The 26,706-nt window shown below is 37.3% G+C and overlaps 1 protein-coding gene across 4 annotated transcripts in view; it reads left to right on the forward strand.

Annotated features, from left to right (window-relative positions):
* Positions 1-26,706, forward strand: part of CNTN6 (contactin 6) — a 304,683-nt gene that overhangs the window by 238,262 nt on the left and 39,715 nt on the right. For all 4 annotated transcript variants that reach the window (XM_060766325.2, XM_060766326.2, XM_060766324.2 and 1 more), the window contains one exon: positions 18,446-18,573. In XM_060766325.2, coding sequence (XP_060622308.2) covers positions 18,446-18,573 — 128 coding nt within the window. The remainder of the gene's footprint in view (positions 1-18,445; positions 18,574-26,706) is intronic.

The following is a 26,706-nucleotide window of genomic DNA, read 5'->3' on the forward strand; positions in this document are numbered from 1 at the left end:
AAGGGCAATGTCTACCTTCTGCTATGAACTGGGATGTTCAGTCAGGATATCACACTATCATAGTGTCTGAAACACAGTGAGGAAGCCAAATTCCTTAATCCTTCCATTATCATTCAGTCATATTTTCGTAGTAAGATGTCTTCTCCACTTGTTCAGTATAATTTACTCCCAAGTTAGGGTGCAAAGACTGAAGCAACTTGAAAAACTGAAAAAAATAACACATTTTGTGGGACATAGTCATTTCACACACTCCATACTTATAATTCTGGGGGATGTCATGGTGGTCCAATCTTGCTTAATAATTTCAAGATGGGCTCAAGGCCCAGCTGTTTCCATGTTCTGAGGTCCATGTCTACAGCCTTATGATTCTTTGGCACAGAATTATAGGAAATACATATACTAAGATTCTGACATGGTAGGATTTAAAGTATTATCCTTACCCACACTGCCACTGTCAGAATCATGTTTGCATTTCCCTGAGATGTTTTATAATAAGACAAAATATTGGAGGCTCCTAGTCTACAAATATTTGTGTTCTTCTGTTATACACTAGGGCTGGGTAACCACGGAAAAATTTGTTTCTAAACTCGATTCGTTTTTAGGGGGGTTTTGCATTTCGTTTTTTAAAAGAATTCCGAAATTTTCCTTTAAAAAAGTTCGAAATATACGAAATTTCGTAAAATTACGAAACAATTACGAAACGATTACGAAACAATTATGAATCGATTCATTAATGGCGGACGCAATTGCGCAATATGTTAAAAAAACCCTCCAAATGGGACAGGGGGAACTTCTGAAGCTTCCCTCTCCCTCTGTTGTTGACTGTTGGTGTGATAATTTATTTTTTATCACTGATAAAACAAACAACAACCCTAAAACTTGCACCAGACATACGGAAATAATTACGAAACAATTACGAAATGATTTCGAAACAATTACGAAACAATTATGAAACGATTTCGAAACAATTACGAAATAAATTGAAAAAATTCGTTTCGATTTTTAATTACTCCTGCATGGCTCAATATCAGATCGTAAGCTAATTTAAATACGAATTAATAACGAATTACGAAATTAACGAATGAAACCGCCCAACCCTATTATACACCTTAAGGTATGTTAAGAAAATAACAAAATTCCACTTCTAATTAACAGAAAGCTATATTTTCTCTCATTTCTTATTATTGCTAATATTATTTGTCTGAATATCTTTTATATTCCTGTTCAACTAGAAATTGGAAATTTTATTTGATCCAAATTAACCTTTGTTTTGATGGTACATGTTAGGTTTGCTGTGAAATTGTGCTGAGTTGATTTCAAAATTCATTAATATCTACTTGCAGACCATGAAAGGCTTTTAAAAGTTAGTTAGTTTACTTACTGCCATTTATATCATGCAAAAAGGTAGGTTAGGTCATGCAAATAGGTAGGAGGTTCATTTACATGCACTACAAATCAGAGCATTCCAGGGCCATTATAAAACTAAAACCAAAGTTATAATTAGCCATAGAGCATACATTTGACTTAATTCTGCTGTCACTCACAACTACTATACAGTAAATATACAAGTGGTGCCACTTTATATATGTCTTCTTAGAATAAACCAAGCAGAGTTCAGGGGGACTTATACATGGGTAAGTAAGTATGAGTTGCATAAAGATTTGACAATTACAATAGTTGGACTTTTATAAGGATGGTTCTGTAGAGATTCTCAGTTATGATAAATAATGTCATGTGCCAGCTCAGGCTGATCCTACAGTTTGTTAACAAATAGTGTACTATTTGAAAGACAATGGGAATTTTCTTTGAAACAAATGGTTAGATGGTAGGAAAACCTGCCAATGAGATGGTGTGGTAAACAGATTACACAATATGTACTTAGAGAGTGTTGTTCAGGGAACTGTGTGATAGGAAGAAATACTATGCTGGTATGTTTCAGCTTTCTGCAAGAACAAGTTTGTGATGCTTAAACATGCTGTTAGACGATGGTGTGATCATCTCCTTTCCTGTGGCTGAAAATATTTAATCTATAGTATTTCTATTAATTAATTATAGAAAATGATGTTATGGATATATGATTTCTTTTACCTGCATATTTAGACCCCACTTTCACTGTGGTTAGGTTCACAGGACCCCAATGAAAATGAAAACTATGAATAAAGACATTACTTTTATTTTTTAAAAATATGAATAAACACCTCTCTATGAATTTTTAGATTATTCAGCATGACTCTATATCAAGATTTGCTGGAAGATGACCATAGAATCAACATTAGAGGATCTAAAAAGTCATAGACAAAAGTTTCATCTATCAATCTCTAGCTTCTCCACACTGGAGAACATGAAGGCTTCTAGAGAGATGTGTAGTCAAATCCATGAATCTGAAAAAGTCAAAATCACAAATGTGGAGGGATTACTGTGATACTGTGAAGTCTTTATTGTGCATCCTCTCATAATAAATATGTCTGATACATTATAACCCTACCAACAACATCCAGTTTTACAATTTGGGAAATTTAATGGATAAGTTCATAGCAAAAGGGAGATATGAAGCCAGGTATTTCAAAGATATCTTAGGTTAATAGCAACAACATTCCAGAAAGTAGCCCAGTGCTGAGGAATGTATGCCATACTGCCTCCTTACATTACCAGCTATTTCTGAAAGATTGCATTAACTCAAAACTGAAAAGAAATGGGAGAAATTGTGTTTTGATTCATGTAATTATTTTCCAGTGTCACCAGGGTAGGAAAGAGAAACTATAGAAACTAAAAGAAGAGCAAAGACACAAAATTGACTCTTGATGCCAAATCTATCACATAAGTAACAACTCAACCCCTGACAATTCTCTCAGTTTATTTTTTTTACTTCTTAACATGGACAAGAAATATTTGTTGTGCTTATCTGTTTGCCACATTTATTTTATCCTTACTCCAAAGAGTTTGGTATCATACTCCCTCTGTGATTTTTCTATTCTCTCATCTACCCAGTGAGGTAAGTTACATATTTACTTGTATTTGGTAAAGTAGTACCAAATACATGTAAACATGTATGTTTACACTGACTGACTAACACATGTTTGGGGGCATTTTGGAATTTTATTCAATTTTCTTTGTACAATTTTCTTATAAGTACATGCTGTTAGATATGTTTTGGTCCTTTGGGGGAATACATTATATTGGTTTATGTTGATGATTGCCATTTAGTTCTTAATTCTGCATTCATATCCAGCAGATGTGGATTGTACAAACTGGCATAATAAATAATATTACTCTTGATATTACTCAGCTGTCCTGAGTCCCTCTTTGGATGTTGAGAAGGATGGGATATAAATGTTCTAAATAAATAAATAAATTGATCTGGTTTTGGTAAGAATGTAAGTAGGGATAGGTAGATAAAGAAGATACAGAGTTGAATAAGTTGGTGATATTTCACTATGTTTTGCATAATTAGGAAATGAATTTTCTTCTAATTTATAAGCCAGTTGTAAGGCAAATATTAGAAATAGTATCTTGTGTGCACTATATAGCTACTATTTATCAAAATCAACCCATTCACTGATATAGAAAAGCGAAAAGAAAGCCCTTGCAGTGCTAGGACTATAGAGTAATGATCCAAGAGCCCTGCATTCTGCACTAGCAGAAGACTTAACTCTCAGCAGGCCTAGAGTATATGGTGACTAATGGTGGCTGCAGAAAAAATATTATTATTTGTATTCTCTACTGTATTGTTGAGTTACATGTTTAAAGAAAAGATGATTCTAATTGTGTCCACTACCAAATGAAGGAATGTAACAGTTGGGTAGCAAGACCTTGTCTTTATAACTTCACCTTAGAAAGAATTGTACATGGTTTTAAATACTTTTAAATCTGTTTTTAAAACTTTTAAAACTTGTTTGATATATATAATCTTATTTATTTTGTTGTTTGAAATAATTTAACTTCTTTTAATACTTTGTAAGCCACTTTGATAACAAGGGGAAACAGAATCACAGAATAGTAGAGCTGGAAGAGACCATCAGAGCCCCTTTCTGCCATGGAGAAGCACACAGTCAAAGCATAAATCCTTTATTTTAAGACCTCCAAAGAGAGAGTTTCCAGCATTCACCAAGTCAGCATATTTCACTGTTGAACAGCTCTTAATGTCAGGAAGTTCTTCCTAATAGTCAGATAGAATCTCTTTCCCTGTTGTTCAAATTCATTGCTCCAGTCTCTGGAGCAGCAGAAAACATTCTTATTCCTTTTCCAATATGACAGCATTTCACATATTTAAACATTAGTATCATATCCTTTCTCAAGCCTCATCTCCAAGCTAAACATACTCAGATACCTAAGCCACTACTCATAGGGCATGTTGGTGACTTCCCCTGGACACATTCTATTTTATCAAAATCTTTTTTGAAATGTGGTACATATAACTCGACACCATATTCCAGGTAAAAACTTACCAAAATAGAGTGTGTTTTTAATCCCTTTGAACATACACATTAGGAATAGCAGTAGTATTTTGCATAAAGTATATTGGCATAAATTCCAAGTCTGGTATAAGTCTAAATTCTGTGTATGTGATAAGTCTCAAGTTTTCTGATATGCTGACAGATGGCAAGAACAATGATGCAGATTTTTGTCCTGTAGCTTTAGAACATTTTTGGAAAAAAATTCTCATGCAACGACAGAAATCTATGAAGGGTTTCTTGTGGCATAGTTGTGAAACACATCCAGAAAACTGTAATTTTCCTGAAATTGCACAGCTTTCAGCACAGAAACTGAAAACTACACAGCTTCCTCCCAAAAAAGAAAATGAGGCACCTGTCAAAGGCTGCAGGATTCAACTCATGTCTTTTTTTCCTGCCACATAACATTTGAGATGTAAAATTGGGGAAAGCTGTTGCTCCAGTTAGCTCAAGATTATTTTTTCGTGTAGTGTAACAATTGATTTGTTTAACATTTGGACTGGCAAAGGCGGTCACCTCAATGTCAAACCTGCAATTTTCCCAAGTATGTTGTGAAAAACAATGTATGTGAGGTCCTTTTTACCTAGAAAGGTACAGAGTGTTCTATATGTAGCGAAAAGACTGCAATCATAGGTTTTTATAGCCAAGTTACATCGTTTCCCAAATTCCTGTGCAGTTTTCAAAATTCTGACTCAGTTTTATTTTGTGCTGGGAAAGTGGGGTTGTAGTCAAATACTACAACCCCACTTTCCCAGCATTTTTTTCATTTTTTTCTTAAAGCAAATTCACAGTTTCTGAAAAGGTTTACAAAAAGAAGTCATATTGCATTAAAATACTGAATAAACATGTCAGGAATGGCAAACGGGGAGGGATAGAGGAGAAAAATATTCAATCATGGTTTTGGAAGTGTTGCCATAGTAACTCACCCACCCAGCTTACTTTTAACAGACATCAGTTGTATGGGGAGGATGACAATACTTCTAGCCATGGGAGCATGAGTGAATGATGTTTCCATCAGGTTTTGAAGGTCACATTGGAAAAATTACTTACACTACATACTTCATGAAATATTAGCTCATATAAGCTCCTATGTCTTATACAACAGGGCATAACCCCATGTCAAGAAATTAACAATACCTGCAAGGTTTTTCATTTCCTTAATTAAGCTTCAAGTTGAAATATCCTTTCAACTTCACATTAAACTCTACAAATCAAAATGACTTTTATTTAAACCAAGGCAACACCTTTTTATACAAGCATGTGTATTTTTATCTCCACAGTGTGTACAAGCTGCTTCTCTGCAAAAAGTCATTTCCTTTCTTTTTAGCAAAATACATAAAGAAAAAAAGAGCAAATACAGAAAATCAGAAATTGTGCTCAAAAAGAGGCAACAATTCAGTGCTGTTTAAACGTTCATGCAACAAGGCAGCTGTAGTTTGTGTAATATGGTTCTGAAAATGCAAATGCTATGTTTTTTTAAAAAACACAAAGCTGTGGCTGTTTCACCTGGCAAGGAATAGTTTTAAAAGTGTGTGTGTGTGTGTTGCATGTGAAAATGAGTTCTTCTGGACACTTTACTCCATGGTCATAATGTTCTACAAGTATTTCAAAAGTGTCTCTATAGCTCTGATTAAGGCAGCTACACTGAAGGACAGTGTCTCCCTGTATGAGCCTTCCAAAGTTTTAAGATCGTCAGGGAAGGGCTTTCTTCCAATCTCATCACCATAAAGCTAGGCAAAGACATGAGAGATAGCTTTCCCCTGGTCAGCAGGAGTTGTTGTTGTTGTTGCACTTTCTATTCTTGCTCAGTTTTGGACACAAAGCAGCTTACAACTTTTTTTTAAAAAAGCACCATATCATTAAAAACAAAAAGTAAAAAAAAGTTAATATTAGATTAAATTACCAACAGTTTAAAACTAAATATTGTTAAAATGCACAATACATCGACATAACAATAAGGAAACTGGTTCTATATAATAGAATGGATCTTATATAAATATAATCTATCACCTGTCTAAACATAAAAGTCTTTACTTGCTTTCAAAAATAAAGTAGAGGGAGTAATAGTCTAGCTTCTCTGGGAAGGAGGTTCCAGAATCTGAGACAGCCACTGAGAAGGCTCTATCTAGTGATTCCACTAGATGTTCCTATGTAGGGGATAGGAAAGGATCTACCTAGCAGATCACAAAGCATGGGGTGGTTTATAGGGGGAAATACATTTCCTCAATATCTTGAACCTGATCTAGGTCATAACTAGCACTTTGACTTGTGTCTGGAAATATACTAGCAGCTGGTGATGGTGAACTTGGAACTAGAGAGTTTTGTCTTTCCTGTAGCCTGCCATTTTAGTAATCTGGTTGCAGCTATCAGGTTTCTGAACACTCTTCAAAATCAGCCCTACATAGAGCATATGGCAGTAGGCCAACTATGGTATGTGCCACTGTGGCCAGATCTGAAGCCTTATGGAAAAGCTGTAGCAGCCGCACAAGCTTTATCTGGCAAGAGGTCTTGTAGCCGCTTCTGAAACCCGAGCTTCCAGGCTTAGAGTTGAATTCAGGAACATGTCCAATCTGCAAAGTCACATCTTTTGGGGGGAGCAAAATCCTCTTTTCCTGATAAGCCTTCTGAGTAACAAGGAGCACCTCCATCATGTCTGCATTCTTCTTGTCCATTATTGATAACAGGCATTGGTTTAGTACCAAAATAGTTTCCTTATCTTCTGGTGAAAATAATAATAATAATAGAGTTTGGATGATATCCACATACAAATGACACCAAACCTCAAAACTCAGGACAACCATGGTATGGAATTCCTTCCCTATAGGAGGTTTCATTGACCCTTTTCTGCTGCTTCCTTCTTGGCAATAGACCTTTTATTCAAGCAGGATATTGTGTTTTAATATGGTATCCTGTGCATTTATCTTTTTATTGTTTTAAATGGGTTTTGACTTTGCTATTTTAATAGAATTTCTTACTTAATTACTTTCTAAATTGTGTGTAATAGGATTACAGCTGTCCTTATTAAAAATGTAAGCCATCTTAGGCCCCGTGCATAGAGAAAATGGGAAGGAAGTACTATTTATCTAACATAAAGTTGATCAAATTTTGATTACATACAGAGTGTTCTAAAAAGTGTCCATCTATAATGTACATGATCCGTACAAATCAACTAAAGAGATTCCTTGATGTGAGTGCAGCTAAAAACAAATCTAAACTAATGGTCAAGGAACATGCCAGCATCAGTAACCCATTTCTAAGTGGGATTGACTTCCTAAATTAAGAAAAAATTCCATTAGGGTGACTTTTCAACTCTATTAAATTTGACAGAATGGGCTGTAGAACAACTTGATAATGAAATCTTGCACCTTTGGCTTTAACATAGAACTTCTCTGCATAATGTTCCAAAGTGAATTTACGTTAGAAGATCTATGGAAGATATAAGTTCTGTTCTGACCTCTTTTGCCTGCAAGTAATAGACATTTCTCCCCTGTGAATTCATCTTCCTTAGAATCAATGTTATTGAATTTTGTGTGCCAAAGAAATACTCCCAGCTAGAGAATACTAGGAATATACTGGGGTTAAAGTACAAGAGACCTAACCATATAATATAACTTTCATCATAGCCTTTTCTGGAAATAATTTTGCCATGTGGGTGAGTCATCATATGATTCTCCCTCATCCCATGAATAAATCATTACAAGTATATCCCAGTTAGTAAAGTAGATGTGTTCATGAGCCTTATTTCTTTTACTGTAAAACATACACAAATATCACAGAAAGAGTAAGGATAACTTCCTACATAACAAAACAGAAGATCAACTGGACATGTTTCAGCTACGTTTTATTCTAAACGAGCAATATATGAGGCCATAGTCTATTTGCTTCTTGAGGATTTTAAATCTGTTTTTAATTTTATTTAAATGTTAATTTAAGTTGTTATTTTATATTGTATGGGACATTGAATGTCTACCTTGTTTTGGAAGCTGCCCTGAATCCCCTCAGGCTTTCTAGTGATCAAGTTTCTACTGAAAAGCATCTGGGGTGATTTTTTCTTTTTTTATCAGCCTCTTCTTTTCTTATGATTTCAATTTTGGTGGTCAAAATTACAGATCTATGTCTTGTTAACACACTAGGAGGGCAGTCTTACCTGTTTTCACATTTTGTCCCTGTTACAAATGCTTAGAGGTGGCTGCTATTTAGTTAAAGATACACTTACAATGTGAAAATGAAGCAGACTGACAATAGTTTAAAAACATTATCTCTCTCCCCCCCTCCCAAAAAAAATATTTTCTAGACACTTTAAAAACAAAGATATAATGATATTTGATGGAGTCCTTCCCGTGATGAAAGGTCTCCTGTCTACACTCATCATAAATCATTAGGAAAGTGTGTTATAAGTCCTTGAAATGTGGGGGGGGGAGATGATTAGAGATTGTCTTCTAAGCTCAGGAATTAGAATATAACTGGGGAAAAACAGCAAAAAGCACATGGGATGGGAGCTGTGTTGAATTGCTCCAGTGACGTAGATTAAGGGGCGTTCCTACTAAGTTTTGAAATTTCTCCCCCAAAATCCTGCCTCATGAGCCTGACATGTTACTGTAACTTTTTAAAATTAATATTGTCATATCTTCATTTTTCCTGTATGTACAACTAGCTTTTTAAGTTTTAGACTTCTGAAATGGAGAGTACTGGGATTGGGAGGAAAGCTCAGTATTCCCAAAGTGGTGTCCCTTTAAGATCAGTGCCTGAGGTCTACTCCAGAGCAGCATGATTGGAGGAAAAAACCCAGCATCCCCAGTGAATATCTCTTTAAGATCACTCCCTGGGTGTACACCAGAGCAGCAGGATTGGAGGGGAAAACCTGGTATCCCCAGAGTGGTGTATCTTTAAGAACAATGGCTGGGGCCTACTCCAGAGCAGCACGATCGGAGGGAAAAGCCCAGTATCCTTAAAGATTTTTACCCAAGGTTGTTTTTAAAATAAAGAAACAAATTTGAGTTGGCAGGAACTTCACCCTCTCATGTGATAAATCTGAAAATGGATAATTTTGGGAGAAAATGCAAGAAAGAACAATGTGTGATAAGGAATGACAAACAAGAACCATGTTCTTTGTAACACTACAGGAAACACCACAGTAATATGATGCTCCCCTCCCCCATGGGATAACGTACTAATTACCATGTCTCAATGCTATGGAATTACATGAGATCTAGTTTTGAAAGGTCTTTAGCCTTTCTGGCCAAATACAGCTAGGGCCTCAGCAAACTACAACTCTTATGATTCCATAGCTTTCAGACATGGCAGTTAAAGTGTTGTCAAAATGCATTCAGTCTATAATATAGATACACCCTTATACATTTTGGGAAGACGCATAGGGCCCTTTCAGAGCTGCTTAATCCAGGGCAAGAAAGGGGAATTAAAAATCCTGGTACTTTAAGGAGAGTACAGACACAGAGGTGTTAGTCTCAGGAAATGGTCTCATGGCATCTAGAAAGGTTTGGTTAATGAGGATTGAAGGGAACTGCAAAAAGTATGGGACACCTGCACAAAGTTTTTTCTTCTTCTTAATGAGATGTGCTGCACTTCATAAGTATTTTCCCAATGCTTTGGAGCACTAATGCACTAATGCAAATATAACAAAGTGCATGCATGCATATTTCCTGTCATCCTCTCTCCTTACCCTCTTGAATCCCATCTCACTTTGGGGTCACTTGCCTGCCATTCTGGTGCCCAATGTGTAAATTCAAGCCCAATTTCCTTTCAGCAATAAACAGGAAATGAGAATAGGGTTTTTTTTTTGGGGGGGGGGATAGTTGAGAGAGGTCACATGGGAGTTGCTTTTCTCTTGTGTTTCCATTTAATCATAGTAGTAGTAGTGATGATGATGATGATAAATAAAAGAATAAATAATTTTATTTCTTACCCACCTCCTCTTATGACTCGATATGGGTTATAACACAGTTAAAACACAATAAGCATGATATAAAATACACATATTAAAACATATTTCTACAAATACATATATTAAAATACCCAGAACAAAGATTAAAATATAGTGAACACAAGACACAAGTTTAAAACTTTGTATCCATGGCTCCTTCTGTTTATATCCACTGTATTGGAAGGAATTCGTGTTTTTTGTGGGGGATATACAGAGCTCTGTAGCAACACATTTTTCACCCAATATTGGATTTTATGTAAACCTTTTTATCACATGTTTTTCATGTAGTCCCATGATTAAGCTGCATTTTTGGTGTGCCTTTTATCCCACTTTCTTCCAGGTTTTCTGGGATGTGTAGATGGGCCCATAGTTGCAGTATGATCAAATAGTGTAGAATCCCCTTTTTTCCAGGATCAAACCTGATGACTAGATACTTTCTTCTGCAAATTAACACCATGGTATGCACTTCTTCAGCCCTCTTTAACTTCCAGTGATAATGCTACTTAAAAAACAAACAAACAAACAAGAACCTTGGAATTAGACAGAGGAGGAGAAGGAAAAGGAGGCCTGTTGGGTAGAAAATACTTTGTAAAAAGGAGCTTTTATTGTCAGAGTCTTTGCTAATTGAGAAATGCCTGTATGAGATCTTAATCCTATGCAAACTAGCAAAAAGTGTTTGCCAGGCAAGGGATTTTGCCTAAGTACCTTAACAGTGCAGTACCAGGAATGTCTACGCAGTAGGAAATGCAGTAGGATTTACTCCAAGGCATTGCCTAACGTTTTCACCTGTAGTGTGATTGTATTTGAGAGTAAGAGCATGCTGCCTTCTGCAAGCATTTTTCAAAATCTGTTATCTTCAACAACCTGGAAATCCAAAAATGGTCCCTGGAAATTCAAATCAATTTGTACAATCAAACAAGATTAGTGGCCAAACAAGTATATTCAGCATGGTCCTACAGTGCATACATTTGTGTTTCAAGTAATCAGGACATAGGTTTTAACCAACATTTCCAATTATGCCTGAAATGAATCAGAAGTTAGTGAAGCCATTGTAATATTACATCCAATAATTAGACCCAGCTAATTAGCTACTGTTTGAATATCTATTTCTTGATATGTAGCTCAACTAACTAGTAATACCTCTAAGTTATGTAGATAACATTTCAACTTCATTATTCTCTTTTAGCACATTACCAACTGCAGTTACTGAAAATTTCTACAGATAGTTTGGAAGGAGAAGAACCAGAGCTATTGTAAAGCAATGCTTTCAGGCCCCCTCCTAGAAGGGAAAATACAATGATGCCATGGTTGATTATAAAATGCCATGAAAAAGTTCAGATGAAACATCCGGATTTTTAAAAAAACCAGTCTCTTCCAGTTCAGCTTTCTTTAAAACCTGTCCCATAATGTTTTTCAAGGTACATCTACACTATTGAATTAAATAAGTTTGATCTCACTTTGCCATGTCTCAAGACTATAAAATCATGGGAGTTTTACTTTGGTGTGGAGCTACCACTGTTTGGCAGGGAAAGCTAAATACTTTTAACAACTACAACCATGACAGTTAAAGTGATGCCAAAATGCATTCAAAGCACCCCTGACAGATGGCCATCCAGTGACTTGAGAATTCTAATGAAAGTAGTGAGATCCAGTAGAACTATGCCTTTATTTTGTGTCACTCCTTTGAATTAACGAATTAATATTAATATTACTATATATGTAACATATATTACTATATATGTTTGTTCATTTATTCTTTGTTCTCTTTGAAAAGTAAATTCAGAACAATTTGTAGAATTTTGAACATGATAATTTTGCTTCCTCTTCCTTCTCTTCTTCTTCATCATCAACTGGAAGGAAGAAGGAAGGAAGGAAGGAAGGAAGGAAGGAAGGAAGGAAGGAAGGAAGGAAATTTTCCATAATATCTTTATAAAACATTTTTGTGAACCCCTAGAGATAAAATATTTATGTTCTGTTACTTCAAGTATTTAAATGGTAGACAGGCCAACAAGAAAAACAATACCAGATTTTCAAACAGTACTTTAATGCCTCTTAATCTGTTCTTGTCGCTGGATAATGCCAAAAAGGGAAGAGATCTGTATCTAGATGGCTTGATGCACAGTTCAGGGATGCCAATTAAAAGGTATATTTTTCCTCAAAGAGCATGGCCATTCTTATCTGGAAATGCGAGGTGGCTGATAGCACTGTGAGACCTTCATGTCCTGCTTTTCATGCAATGTGTCACTAAGCTTCTTGTGACTGTGAAAATCATGTTTCTTTTCTTCTATTACACTGAATGTCAGCATATGAGATGAGCATTTTACAGTGAAACCTATATTACATGCATGATGATTCCACCAAGATCTTAATAGAAATAAGTGCAGTGTCATTTAATTTCATTTCCACATGAATCAAAACAAAATTCCTTATTTATAAAAAAAAATGAGATTTAAAAATTTGTGTGTGTGAGAGAAACTATTTCATTATCCCTGATACTGCCTGCCATTCATAGCAAATAGCTTTATAGGTTTCATGTTGTGCAGAAATTCATTTGCTGTTTACGTTTGTTGAACAAACAGGGCAGCTGGACATGTCTCGTCCATCTCTAAAATAAGATTATTATTCTGAAATCCTGTCCCATATGTAGTCAAGTGAACTTTTTGTCCCAGAGCTATCAGAAGAACATAAGCATTTTTCCCCACAGCACTGTAAAATGAATACAGCTCACCACCCAGATATTCCACAAAAGAAAGAAAAAACATATCAAAGACTCAAACATTGTTAAATATCCTGTATGATTGACTAGGTCAGTCAGACCTGTTTAAAGAAATATGAATTTTATTACAATGATGTTAGAACTATTCACAATCAATTTCAGCCATTCAAAAGAATTTGATGGGCTGGATCCAGTCGCTACTACATACTAGAAGAGAGAGTCCCATTATGACAACTGCTGAAGGATATATATCTATTATGTAAATACCACTGTTGCCATGGGGCTACTCTAGTTGAAAACAGCACTTGAATTTAGGTCATGACACTACTAATGCAAAATAATTCATGCTTTCCATTTAGAACACTTCTAAATTGACCCTGTGTAGTGATTTAGCTAGGACTACGGATAAGAGGATCTGTGCCCAGCAAGCACATGTTAAAACTAGAAGGCCAGGACAGAGAAACAACTCATCAAGCCACAGAGGTTTATTGTGATTTGGCCAAAACAGATGTAAGTACAAGCAATTTGCTTTAAAATGTACAAGCATGAGAATACAGAGAAACACAAGACAGTTCTGACAGGCATTCAAGCCTCCCACTCCCTTTTCTGATTGACCAGAAAAGAGGCTGGCTAGGATCCATGCCCGGAATTGCCGTAGGCCCTGCTGATGTCATGGTTGACAGGCAGGGAGTCCCTTGATGGGGAAAAAGATGACTGGGGATTGGTCAGGCAAAGGACCAATCAGCTGTTAGGATGGCCCCTGGGAGGGCATGAACTGGGAGAAGACAATGCTAGTGATATGTTGATGAACTTTTGATTAGCTCAACTGTCTGGCTCCATGCCAAAAAATGTTACAGAGCTCAGGAAACAATGGTGCCATCTTGGGCAGTCAAGGGCTGAATTGTCAAATAAAAGAGTTAATGAATGCACATATTTTTAAGTCTCTGTTTCCATGCAGGCAACAGGCCCACAGCTTCAGGGTAATCACACAAGCTAATCTATCTGGCACAGGAGATTGTCTATCTTTACATATAAACAATGAAACCGTTGATTATCTGACTTGGGAAAAGTCCAGAGGGATTTGTCCCACCTTTCTCTTCTTAGCAGGGTCATGGAGGGTAGCTGTCCCTAGGCTATGCTTTATACAATTTAATAAAGCAGTTCACCTACAGTGTATATATAAAATAGATACAGTGTACAGTTAAAAGATACAAGTTACACAAAATCATAATGCTGAAACAATTTATTGAAGGGTTAGATATGATACAATTTTAGGAGGTTATACCTGCTGCTGGTTCATTCTCATTCTTCTGATGCCTTGAACATATGTGACTCTGAACCTTCAGAAAGGGTTTGTAATTTTAGAAAATGGGGGGAAAATCATATATTTGTTTCAGAGCCTTTGGTGAACTATACATCCTTTAGGGGAGGTTACTGCGGCTTGACCTTCACTCAACGAGTGCTTGAAGTAATGCAAAATGTATAAGCAAAGGACAGGTATACAAAGCAAACTAGAAAGGGCTGCACAATACAGTACTCTACAACCAGTAAAATGAAAAATAAATGTTTTATAATAAAATCAGTGTTTTGCTTTTGAGGACTAATGTCAGGGAGACAAAATAAGAAGGCACATACAAGGGGGAGAAATTCCATGTTTTCATAATTGATTTTCATGGAAGTAGAATTGTACAGAAACAGAATTGTAAGTTTATAGGCCTCAAAACATTTTAGGGGTGTGCAAAATAACAGAAATCCATTATATTTTCAATTCAAATTTCCTATTAGCTTTCAGGAAGATTCAGGGATATTGGGATGGGGCTGTTCAGATTCCTAATTCGGAGTCCAGAGTTCTGTTTCCATTTAGGGTAGATTTGGTCCATTTGAGCCAATGGGGAAACTGGCAAGATTCATCTTTCCATCATATTTTTAGGGGTAGGGGTGGGGGGGGGGGTGGGGGGTAGACTGCTGGTGCTAAAAATAAAAACACTGAAAATGTCCTTTCAACTCACAGTCATCCCCCCCCCCACAACATACTCCCACCCACACCTCCCTAGCAGAATTTGCAAAATAATAGTTGGAATAAAACAACAAAAATGATATCAAAACTATTTTTTTTTAAAAAAAAATCAAAAATCTAGTGCCAGCACTCTAAATCCCAAGCAGCAGCACTGCACAGTAACAGAAGTAAGAGAAGAAAAGTGAATGGAGTTACATGTCTCTCCCCAACACACCACCATGGCACAGAATGGAGGCACTCTGCATGGGCTTTACATAGACCATCTTGGCCAAAAGCCATATGATCCACTTTCTTCTTCTGATTGGCTATGACTAGACTAACAAGGAAAAAACTGTGTGCAGCTGCTCTTGTCAATCATCTTTACACCAGTCCCCACCCCGGTGTAGTACTATTATCATAAAATAACAATACTCTCGTTGTTTAGATTGTTTGTTATTCTGAAAGGCTTCAATCTCTTACATTAAACAATCAGCAAATATTTCTCAAATTTAGTAGAAGGATTCAGTGGGTCATGTTTCATTCTGTTAAGGCTTCAGATGGGTCCTTCCCAGTTCATATTTCAGCAGTTCAGCTGCCAAATCACTGAAATTCTCCAAAATCCAAACTGACCTCCAGAATTTTGCACACCCCTAATAAATTTTATACCATACTCAAAACTGAAGTAGTATATTTATGATGAATTGTTGTTGTTGTTCACCTTTAAGTCATTTTTGACATATGGTGACTCTATCATGGGATTTTCCTGGTGAGATTTGTTCAGAAGTGGCTTGTCCTCCCCTTCCCTGGAAGGTGAGAGAGTGTCATTTGTCAAGGGACACCAAGTGGGTTTCATGAAATCAGCAGGAATTTAAAATTTTGTTATTTTTGTTGTTTATATTAATATGCTAACTTTTTCCTCTTGAAGAGAGTTGAAGCAATGAATAGAGGTAAAAACTCTGCTCACTGGAGTGATAATCTGATGCTCAAACTACTATGCCACACTGGCTCTAATATATCTCTTGTGCTGTACAAATCATTTATATATCTCAGGAAAATACCTTCTAGATTCACTAGAAAAATGAATACTTTTGTGTCAGTCTTCCTCCCTTTTCAACAATCCTCTTGTATACAAATTTATTAAAGCTCAAGTGGTGACAGTATAGATTTTCAACTTGAGTCAAGGCAGACACACAAAGCAGATGTACTGAAGCAGCCAACTGATTCAGCAGAGGGAACAAACAAGCAGGGGGGAAATGCCATCAGTCTAAACAAATCCCTTGGAGTTAGGGATTTTTTTATTTTAAAAAAGTACTGACATCTGATCACCTCTAACACACAGGTGTGAGAATCCTCTTGTGTTTAACAATTGGTTGAACACAGCCTGTGATAATTAACTCCAGTTCTCTGTTTCTGTCTCCACTCAAATCATAGTTTGCTCTTCCACATACAATGGGTAATTATCCGTTTTTCTCTTCAGGAAAATGTGTTCTGGACTCTTTTATTTTTTTAGCTCTTGTATCTACTATCTCCCACTTTAGAACTGCAGTCATGTAAAAGGATGGCACTGTAATGAGGGCCTGAGTGCATGTGTATAAAGCAGTAAATATTTGTGTTTGATTTGAATACCGCATTGTGATGGTTGTTACAGGATTAACATTGCAGGGAATGAAATGAAATGTTTTCAATGTTAGCAAGATAGCATTTCTGCCAAAATGAGAGTGTGGTGTGCACAAGATTACTGCCAAAAGCACGATGGTGCTGTCGGTCCCCTCCACAAACACACACACACAGACAGAATAATTGTTATCAGGAAGCCCTTTCACACTACACAAGTGATGATGATGGTAATGAAGATGGTGATAATGATGATGATAATTTATGCTTCTTTTCACTGAAAATTGGGATTAAAGGTGTTTTACCATATATTCCTATGATTCCACATTAATTGCTATGGCAACCTCCTCTGGAATCATGGGATTTTCATTTGAGAGAGGAGTATTGAGAATTCTCATCAAAAGAATTCTGATGCGCCAACATTTCATAAAACACAGCAATTGTAATTAAAGTGGATTATAGCTCTGTACAGGTTAGGCATTTCTTACTTAACATTCTTGAAATCAGAAATGTTTTATATGTTGGGTTTTTATTCAAATTTTGTAATACCCATGTTGGCATATGCCAACATATTGATATATCTTGGAGGTGAGATCCAAGTTGAAACATGATTTTTTAATTTTAATATATACTTTATACTTATAGCATTGAGGTAATTCCATTCCAAATAAATTTCATAGCTTCGTATATAAAACAAAGGTTGTGTCCACTAAACCATCAGAAAGCAAAGGTGGTGAAATCTCAACTACTCCCTATGGACATTTTTTGGATTTTGGATTTCAGAATTCCAGTTAAGGGATCAATCTGTATTATAATCGTGTTGTGTGAAGAATCCAGGATATTTTGCATTTTGTTTCCCCACTTTATATTATTAGTAGTTCTGATTGGTCAGGAAACATGAAGTACTGAGACGTGAATTATTATTAAAGATTCCATAGAGGAGTCGAAGAATTGGATATCTCAGCCCCATCTACACTGCCATCCACACTGCCATATAATCCAATTTCAGAATATAGATTAACATGGAAAGATTTAGACATTAGAATTCTTTTTAGCTTTTAAAACTGGAAAAAGGAGATTTTTAGACAGAAGCTTCCTTTCAAATAAAAGTCTGCTTTATTCTTTCAGAAATTGCACCTTCCTGTGAAAGGACTATTGTACGTGAGTCCTCATATATTCTGAGTTTTTATCAAACCCAAGAATTTACAAGGTTATTTCAGATTATGGCAACATATCTAAGACCTTGAAATAACTTTGTCCAGCTTTCATTGATTTTAGGCAGCTACGTAGATGACTAATAACTTTTAGTTACACTGTTGAAAATTGCATAGGTCTCATACTTCATATTGCAAACAGCTTACCATCTGGGATCAAGAACATATTTCACCCTGTGAAGAAAAACAACACAATTAGATTTCATATTATGGATTCATTCTTCCCCTCCAGTATCTGATGTTGACCAAAGAATGATGCAGATTAGCAGTGCAAATGGTTTATTATTCAATTCTGGTGTGTCTAATTTACATCTAATGTAATGATCCCTGAGAGACTGAGATGAAAATTTAGCTGGAATGTGCTCAATTTGCAATAATCAGTGGCAGCTATGATAAATGTCCAAATATTGCAAGTAACATCACATCATTGTTACTGCCCTTACTGTTCATAGTAATGTTCTATCAATAACTGACTGTCATGTATGTGTGTTTTTTTCCCTCACCCTACTTCAGATTCTGCATTTTGGATGATGGCAGTCTGAAAATATATAATGTTACAAAATCAGATGCGGGTGTATACACTTGCATAGCAATGAATCAATTTGGAGTTGCAAGGAACTCTGGGAACCTGATTGTGAAAGGTACTTTATTGTCTTCATTTGTGCTTTATGCATATTGGAAATGCACATGCATATTTGATTACCCATGCTGAGATGTCAGAAAGTATAATAGTTCTGTCTGAGATATGGTTTGAACCAAATCTTCTTAGTGAAACAGAGCTGCTGAGACGCCTTTGGCAAACCAGAGGGTGCCTGGCCGAACTGCAGGTGGTGTCTGTGCTTTGATATTATTCTTAGATGGTGAGACCAACAACAAATACAAGCTGAGCTTCTAATCTGCATATCAGTACATTTCAAGTAGGTTGCTGCTCTTCCAAAAGAGTAATAAAGGATATAGAAGCAAAGGGAACATGGATTACCACATTCACTTTTGGAAATGAAATTACTGCTAATATGTCTCCTGTAAATATTTATTACTGATACTTTACTTAATGGTAAAGTATTTGTTATGCTCAGCAAATGGGAATGTGGGATGCATTGGGAAAATATATCCCATAGCTTCTGCTTCTATAGTTAGGACTTCTTTCTAGGTAAAAACTGACTTCACATTACCGTGTCTTGTAACAAGACTGGCGGTTTGTCAATATTAACCAAAACCCTCATACTCACTGTGACTTGACTGTCGGCTGTCTTCATAATGCACAGCAGCTCTGTTGAGTATTGCAGAGAATAGAAGTTCAAACTGACTTTGCCCTGCCTTTAGCAAAGTCACAAGACACTCTGGGTAGTCAGGAATGAACTTCTAAACATGGGAGTTGCCAAGCTTCTTCGAGGCAAAGTGCAAGGCAAAAGCTGGGAAGCAAAGTCATAATAATGATGTTCTAACTAAAAAAAGCAGGAAAATGCTTCCCCAAAAGAATAGGCACAATAAAAGGCAGTTGTTGTTTTTGTTGTTGTTGTTTGCCTTCAAGTCAGCTAGGATTTATTTACTCAGAGAGGGTTTGCCACTGTCAACATCTATGTTTAATTTGAACCCTGTCCTCCCAGATTCCCAATCAAACCACTGTACTACAATGTCTATCTTGGGACCTCTTCACACTGGCTTATTTTCGGCAGCAGCAGGGTTTTTTTGTACTTGTGCAATGGAGCTTACCAGCTCCCAACACACACAACAAAAGTATATCTGGGATAGCTCTGTGGCAAAAGTAAAAAAAAAAAAAACCCACCTCCATCAAAAAAAAGCTTTCTGTCTTTCAATAGAAATCAATGAGTCAAACCAGCTTAAAGAGGCTTCCCCCATGTGATGAGTTAGAGGTGAAGCTGGGACAGTGTGAGGCATGGGGCAACAGGTCTCCACACCATCTGGGCAGGCGCTGCCAGAATCACTGCAATCGGTGGCGGCAATTCCAGCAGCAATTCTCGGCAATTCCCGCAGTGTGTGTGATAAGGTCCTTGGATTACAGACAGGACCATGCAGAAAATAATAGAAGTCCTTTTCCTTCCCCCCAAAACTCTGGTTTGAAAACAGTGGTGTTTGGGGTTAAAACCAATTTAGAGGGCAAACTGCTGCTCCTGACAGATTCTAGTAGAGTGGAACTTACCTTTGACAAGGGTCTGGAGATGGATGGTCCAGGGAACCCACGGTCATATTTTGTCAATTTCCCCTGTAATGAAACCACTAACATGTTGTTGTATTACACTACAAAGATATAGAATAACACTAATAAGATTTTTTTCTGATTTTTTTTTAAAATAGCCCCACGTAGAGCTAATTAGTAATCCAAAAGTTAGGAATGAAAACTATGAAATCCTAAGGAAAGCACTGAGAAATCTTTTTCAAACTTCTTTGAGCTCATTGTGAAACCAAGTCCTTCGACAATACAAGTCCCTTAAAATTGCATGGACAGAGGACTTCTGATGTGATCTGGAGAAATAAAAATATACAAATATATGTATACATTTTAAAGAGAAACTGCATATCCCAAAGCATATTTTTTACAAATTGGAAAAAAAATGTCTATGTATTGTCGAATGGCCAGAATCACTGGGTTGTTGTAGGTTTTTTTTCGGGCTATATGGCCATGTTCTGGAGGCTTTTTCACCTGATGTTTCACCTGCATCTATGGCAAGCATCCTCAGAGGTAGGGAGGTCTGTTGGAACTAGGAAAATTGGTTTATATATCTGTGGAATGACCAGGATAGGACAACGAACTCTTGTCTGCTGGAGCTAGGTGTGAATGTTTCAACTGACCACCTTGATTAGCATTTGATGGCCTGGTAGTTGTTTGGTGTGGCTTGTTGGTGCCTGGGGCATTAGATGTGCTTGATTGTTTTCTCTCTATTGTTTTGCTGTTGTAATTTTAGAGGGGTTTTTTTTAAAAAAAAATGTTCATTTTCATGGTTTCCTCCTTTCTGTTGAAATTGTCCACATGTTTGTGGATTTCAATGGCTTCTCTGTGTAGTCTGACATGGTGGTTGTTAGAGTGGTCCAGCATTTCTGTGTTCTCAAATAATATGCTGTGTCCATGTTGGTTCATCAGGTGCTCTGCTATGGCTGACTTCTCTGGTTGAAGTAGTCTGCAGTGCCTTTCATGTTCCTTGATTCGTGTTTGGGCGCTGCGTTTGGTGGTCCCTATGTAGACTTGTCCACATCTGCATGGTATATGGTAGACTCCTGCAGAAGTGAGAGGATCCCTTTTGTCCTTTGCTGAACGTAGCATTTGTTGGATTTTCTTGGAGGGTCTGTAGATAGCTTGTATGTTGTGTTTCCTCATCAGCTTCCCTATGCGGTCAGTGGTTCCCTTGATGTATGGCAAGAACACTTTTCCTCTGGGTGGATCTTTGTCTGTACTCTCGTGGTTTGTTCTCGGTCTTGCAGCTCTTCTGATGTCTGAGGTGGAGTATCCATTGGCCTGTAGAGCCCAGTTTAGGTGGTTCAGTTCATCTTGAATGTCTATATTAGGGGTGGGTGGGGGTGGGGGAAATCTGACATACATTTCCATGCAGGAAGAAAGCACAAAGTATCATAATCTGATCAAATGGTGAGAAGAAAATGTAGGTGAGATTCAAAGAAATGCAGTGACAGAGACAGAGTTTTCACTTCCCTACACAAGGTCATGCAGTGAGCATCACAGCTGACTGGCGGTTTCAAATTCTCCCCAGTCCTAGCATGAAATTTTGAAGTTGGTTCATACTTTAATTTCACAATGTTTCAAAGTAATTGACTCATTACATTTATATCATAACCTGTTTCCTAAAAGTTCCACTTCCCATATGAAGCAATTAGCACCCTCATTTCATATGTGATGTGTTACATGAAGAAACTGCCCAGAGAAACTCTGTGTATTTCCTTGCTATATGAAGACTTGCTTTAGATAGAGATTGCCTATTCTACCCATCACTACATTATATCTGCTGTAAAGTAATATACATTTTAAAAAATAATTGCTATGTTTTGAGCCCCTTGTCTGCACAAAGGATCCCTGCTAAAGCTCTCTTAAGTGCATTCCAGTGTACGTTCTCAGCTACCAATTTCACTAAATTGAGAAATTAAAGTCCGTTTAAATGCAAGTGTATATCAACCTACCTCGGATCACTCCCTGGGCTTTGACTCAATATAGAAATCTATGTGTTCCTCCAAATGTGGTTGGCCTGAAACTTCCAGGAGACCTCATCATTGTAGTCAAAGATGACGAATACTGGAAGTTGGATCTAACCATGTCTGACGACTATTTATGCTTTATATCAAGGTCCTCCACTAGTTGCTTTCCATTGTAGATGCCAGGCATGGTATTTAAGCCTTGTGCTATACTGGGCACCACAATGGTCAGCTGGTGAGATATTTCCAGCACAGCAGGGTGTGTGAATAATATTTTTCGCAGCAGCTTGTACCACATATGTAGAACTCTGCACTAGAGAGCTGTGGATGAAATCTGTCTCCAGACAGGCTTAACTGTATCCTGTCATCCTTTCATGGATGCTTGGCTGAAATGGTAGGAGGCAAACTTCTATAGCTGCCAGTTAATAGAGATTTTCCTATAGCTCAAAAGATAGAAGCATGTGTTTTGGTTCTTAAGGGCTTGGGTTAAATCCCCTGTGATAAACCTATGAAGAGGTTATTCAAGTGCCAACAAACCCAGATGTGCACAGGGGAGCAGCTAAATCTCTCTCCCCCTCCTCTCTGCATTTTTCATCCATCTGATCCTTTTTGGCATCTTAAAATGATTGCTTTTCTATATGGAAATCAATTTAATCTGATATTGAATTGCAACAATAACTGATGAGGGATAGATTTTAAAGACACATGACTTTAAAAGTAGTCATCAACTTTCTATAAAGTGTTTGATGCTAAATCACATTAACAACAGTGACATTTTTGAGGAAAACTGAGTGCCTGATATAGTTTATGATTTTTCCCTTCTGCTGATTAGTCTTATATTTATAATGTCAGAATAATTTTATCTTGCCAGCAGTCATGTTCATGTAATCTCAGTAGTAAAGTGAATTAAATTTCAAGAGGGGATTATGAAAATGGCAATTGAAAGAAATACAGTGTAAGTTGGAGATATATTATACCTTGCTTAGTAATAAGTAAAAAAAAAAAACACTCTATTTGGGTTGTAGCTGTGATCCATATAAGGTTGTGGCTAGACCCAGGGGTTTTAATCTTTTACAATCCCCCAGCCTTCCTCTCCTGTCCCATAGCCACAACCTTTGAGAATGTTACTCAGGAAATAGTGGTTATTCCATAAGAGGGGGAACATGATTTCAAATGTTTGCAAACTTTCTCCTATCTTTAAGAATGCCATTTGATTTGGTTTTTTTTTACATTATTTATGTAAAGTGTTATGATGTGTGTGACTATTTATATATTTGATATTATCTGTGTCAGAATTTCTGGGGATATGGGATTTATTCACCTTATAACCCATTGATTATATGCAGGATTTTTAATTTTTGATCTCATTGCAAAAAACAACATTTTTAAAGGAACTGAACATTTTGCAGAAAAGGCACTTTCTTGGGGAGGGGAAGGGGGTCTTACTTTTGCTCAGAATATTATTTTGCCGAAGGAACAGTGTGCAAATCACTACATGTTTTGGGTCCATGTTACATACAGGATCCCCCTTTTCCATGCAATCCTGTCCACATACTTAGGTCCTCTGGCGGGCCGCTACTCCAGCTTGCCAGAACCATATTGGCAACCATCACCCAGAAGACCTTTTTGTCAACAATCCCAAGACTACGCAACAACCTGCCAAAATGAGCTGTCAGAATTTAAAACCCATCTAATATTTTAATAGGTATTTCTATGGGAATACATTTTAATATAGGTATTTATAGAATCTTTACAATGATTATGTGTTTAACTATGTAATCACCTCGAGCCATGTGGAGAGGTGGGTAAGAAATTATTATTATTATTATTATTATTACTACCACTATTATTATTTCCCACAAATTATAACTGTAAGCAACAGTCGTGAAATCCAAACAGTCATCGAAAATCGCACATACCATCATATTCTCGCATATTGAGGAGAAAACTGTTGAATTTATTTTTTCTTACATGTCAGAATGAAAGACATGGAGATTTTCACAGTTATTATTTATTTATTTATTTATTTAAAGTATTTATACACTGCTTTAGCACCCCTGGGGGGGGGGGATACTCAAAGCAGTTTACAAAAAATAATGGCAAAATTCAATGCCTTACATACATAAACCAAATCATAAATCAAACAGCATATAACTAAGCATAAATTCAATAGGACAATTCACCATAAGACAAGAGGACATTTAAACATGAAACATAAAAATTAAAACATTAAAACATTCCAATTGATCTAAAGTATCCTAGTTCTCCTCTTCTCCATATGCCAAAGTGCAAAGGTGCGTCTTCAGGAATTTTTTAAATGAGAGGAGGGTGGGGGCATTTTTATTTCTTTGGCGAAGGAGTTCCAGAGACGGGGAGCGATCACAGTGAAGGCCCCCTCTCTTGTTCCCACCAGCCATGCTTGAGAAAGGAATGGGACCAAGAGCAGCGCCTCCTCCATCCCGCAGTGCACGGGATGGTCTATATAGGCAGATGCAAATAGCCTGGACCTAAACCATTTAGGGCTTGCAAAGCTAGTCTCTTTTAGTAATCAATTTATTCATTCAGCCAGGTACAATAAACATGTGCACCAAAAGTCACTTGTTGGATCCTAACCAATGTTTCAAGGCCACTAGGCATTGGAATTTGCACATAGTGGCCATGCAGCCTAATTGTGAATGCTGTGACAATTTTTTAACATGTAAAGGAAAGCTTTAATTAGACAATTGCAAAATTTATTAAAAATCAAAATAACAACATGCTATCACAATAGCAGTCTTTGCAGGGAACATTTGTTTTGGTTCCCCTCTGGAGAAGTTTTGGCTGTTCAATTATAGGCCTCATTGCTTTAGTATTATATTCAACTGAAATGTCAGAATTCCGAAAAGCATAGCTAATGTGCAAATTAAGTTTATTGCTTCTCATTCAGTTGTTTATTCTTTGTGATAGAAGTCTTTATTATATCTCAAGAGCACTGAGTGCCTTATTTCTTCTTCTCTTTGGAAACGGGATCTGTTTCATAGTACATGCCTACAGTTAGTAAGTAAGGCAGATAGATAATGGGAAAGTGGGAGCTTTTAAGAGGCATTAAAAAAGATTTGAGATGGAAATCTTAAAGGCAACTTGATGAAGACAACAGCTTGTATCAAGTGAAGAGAGCATGCCAGCATCATTCATAGCAGTTGATGTGATCTAGCCAGACTTATAGATCCAGAGAGACCTAGCATGAGCCTACTATAAAACATGTTTTTGTTTTGTTTTTTTAAGACTGCAAGAATGCATACTTAGGCTGTATGTAATGCATGGTTGAACTGTTTAACAAAGCAGAACAGGAGAGCCAAATGGAACACTAGCATTTTTGCAGTGTGCATGCCTTTAAGGGTGCAGCTGGAATTGCAGCCCGAAGTTGAAATCTCCTGGCTGCAACCACCGAAAGCATTTCTGTGTTGCAAATCAGGTGTCATACAGCAACTATTTAAAGTGACATTCCTCCAGTTTCTAGGTTTTTATGGATGTGACAAAGGGAAATCCTCTTTACTACCCAGTCAACTCAAGATTGGCCCGGACACCTGAGGCAAGCCTATATAAAACCTCAGGTCCCTGAGAGATTTGCAATCTTGCATAAGCCTGGAAATCTTGCCAGAGGTCCTCTAATCCTGAAATTTGAGGTCCATATTATATAAGCCTGTTTTGCATGATCCTCTCAGAAAACATGTTTACATGGGCAAAATGTAACAAACTCACTTTGAATCCACAGCTAGCAGTCCACATGGCATATGGCCAAATTTGCAGCAAAAGCATTGCTTTCAGCCTTTAATCCAGTGGTTCTCAACCTGTGGGTCCCCAGGTGTTTTGGCCTACAATTCCCAAAAATTCCATCCAGTTTACCAGCTGTTGGGATTTCTGGGAATTGAAGGCCAAAACAACTGGGGACCCACAGGTTGAGAACCACTGCTTTAATCCATCACAAGAACCACAGGCTACTGCAGAGCTTCCAGGAAACTCTAGAGCAGGCCCGTAGCCAGGATTTCATTTCGGGGGGGGGGGGGGGTAAAAAAATTTCAGGGGGGGTTTCGGGGGGGGGCTGAGTTTCGGGGGGGGGGGGCTGAGTCTGAGTGAAAGAGGGTCTAGCCTAGCAAACCTTTTGTATCATTACCCCAATACCCCCATACATATGGGATATATTGAGAATGGTGATCAAATCATGATATTAATAAACATAACAGTTTAAATAATGCACCAGTAAGGCCTTTTCACGAACCACCATGATAATTTCGGGGGGGGGCTGAAGCCCCCCGAGCCCCCCCCCCCCCCCCCCCCCCCCCCCCCCCCCCGTGGCTACATGCCTGCTCTAGAGTGACCCTCAGTGTTTTTGAAATATGGGCAAATAGATTAGGCTGTATCCAGATTGATTCTATATCCATACATCAAAAAGCCCCACCACTGTTTCTCTGATCAGAAACAATTCCTTGGCGGAGTCTTGCTGATTATGCCATTGCTGTTGATTATATAGCAGGACAAGCTGTTTTGCCCTTAACAAAAGTGATATGACCAACAAGATTCTGCCGGGAGCTGCCTCTGGCCAATGAAATGGCAGTGGCGCTCACCTATGTTGTGAT

Source organism: Anolis sagrei, chromosome 2 (assembly GCF_037176765.1).
Source record: "Anolis sagrei isolate rAnoSag1 chromosome 2, rAnoSag1.mat, whole genome shotgun sequence".
Taxonomy (NCBI): Eukaryota; Metazoa; Chordata; class Lepidosauria; order Squamata; family Dactyloidae; genus Anolis; species Anolis sagrei.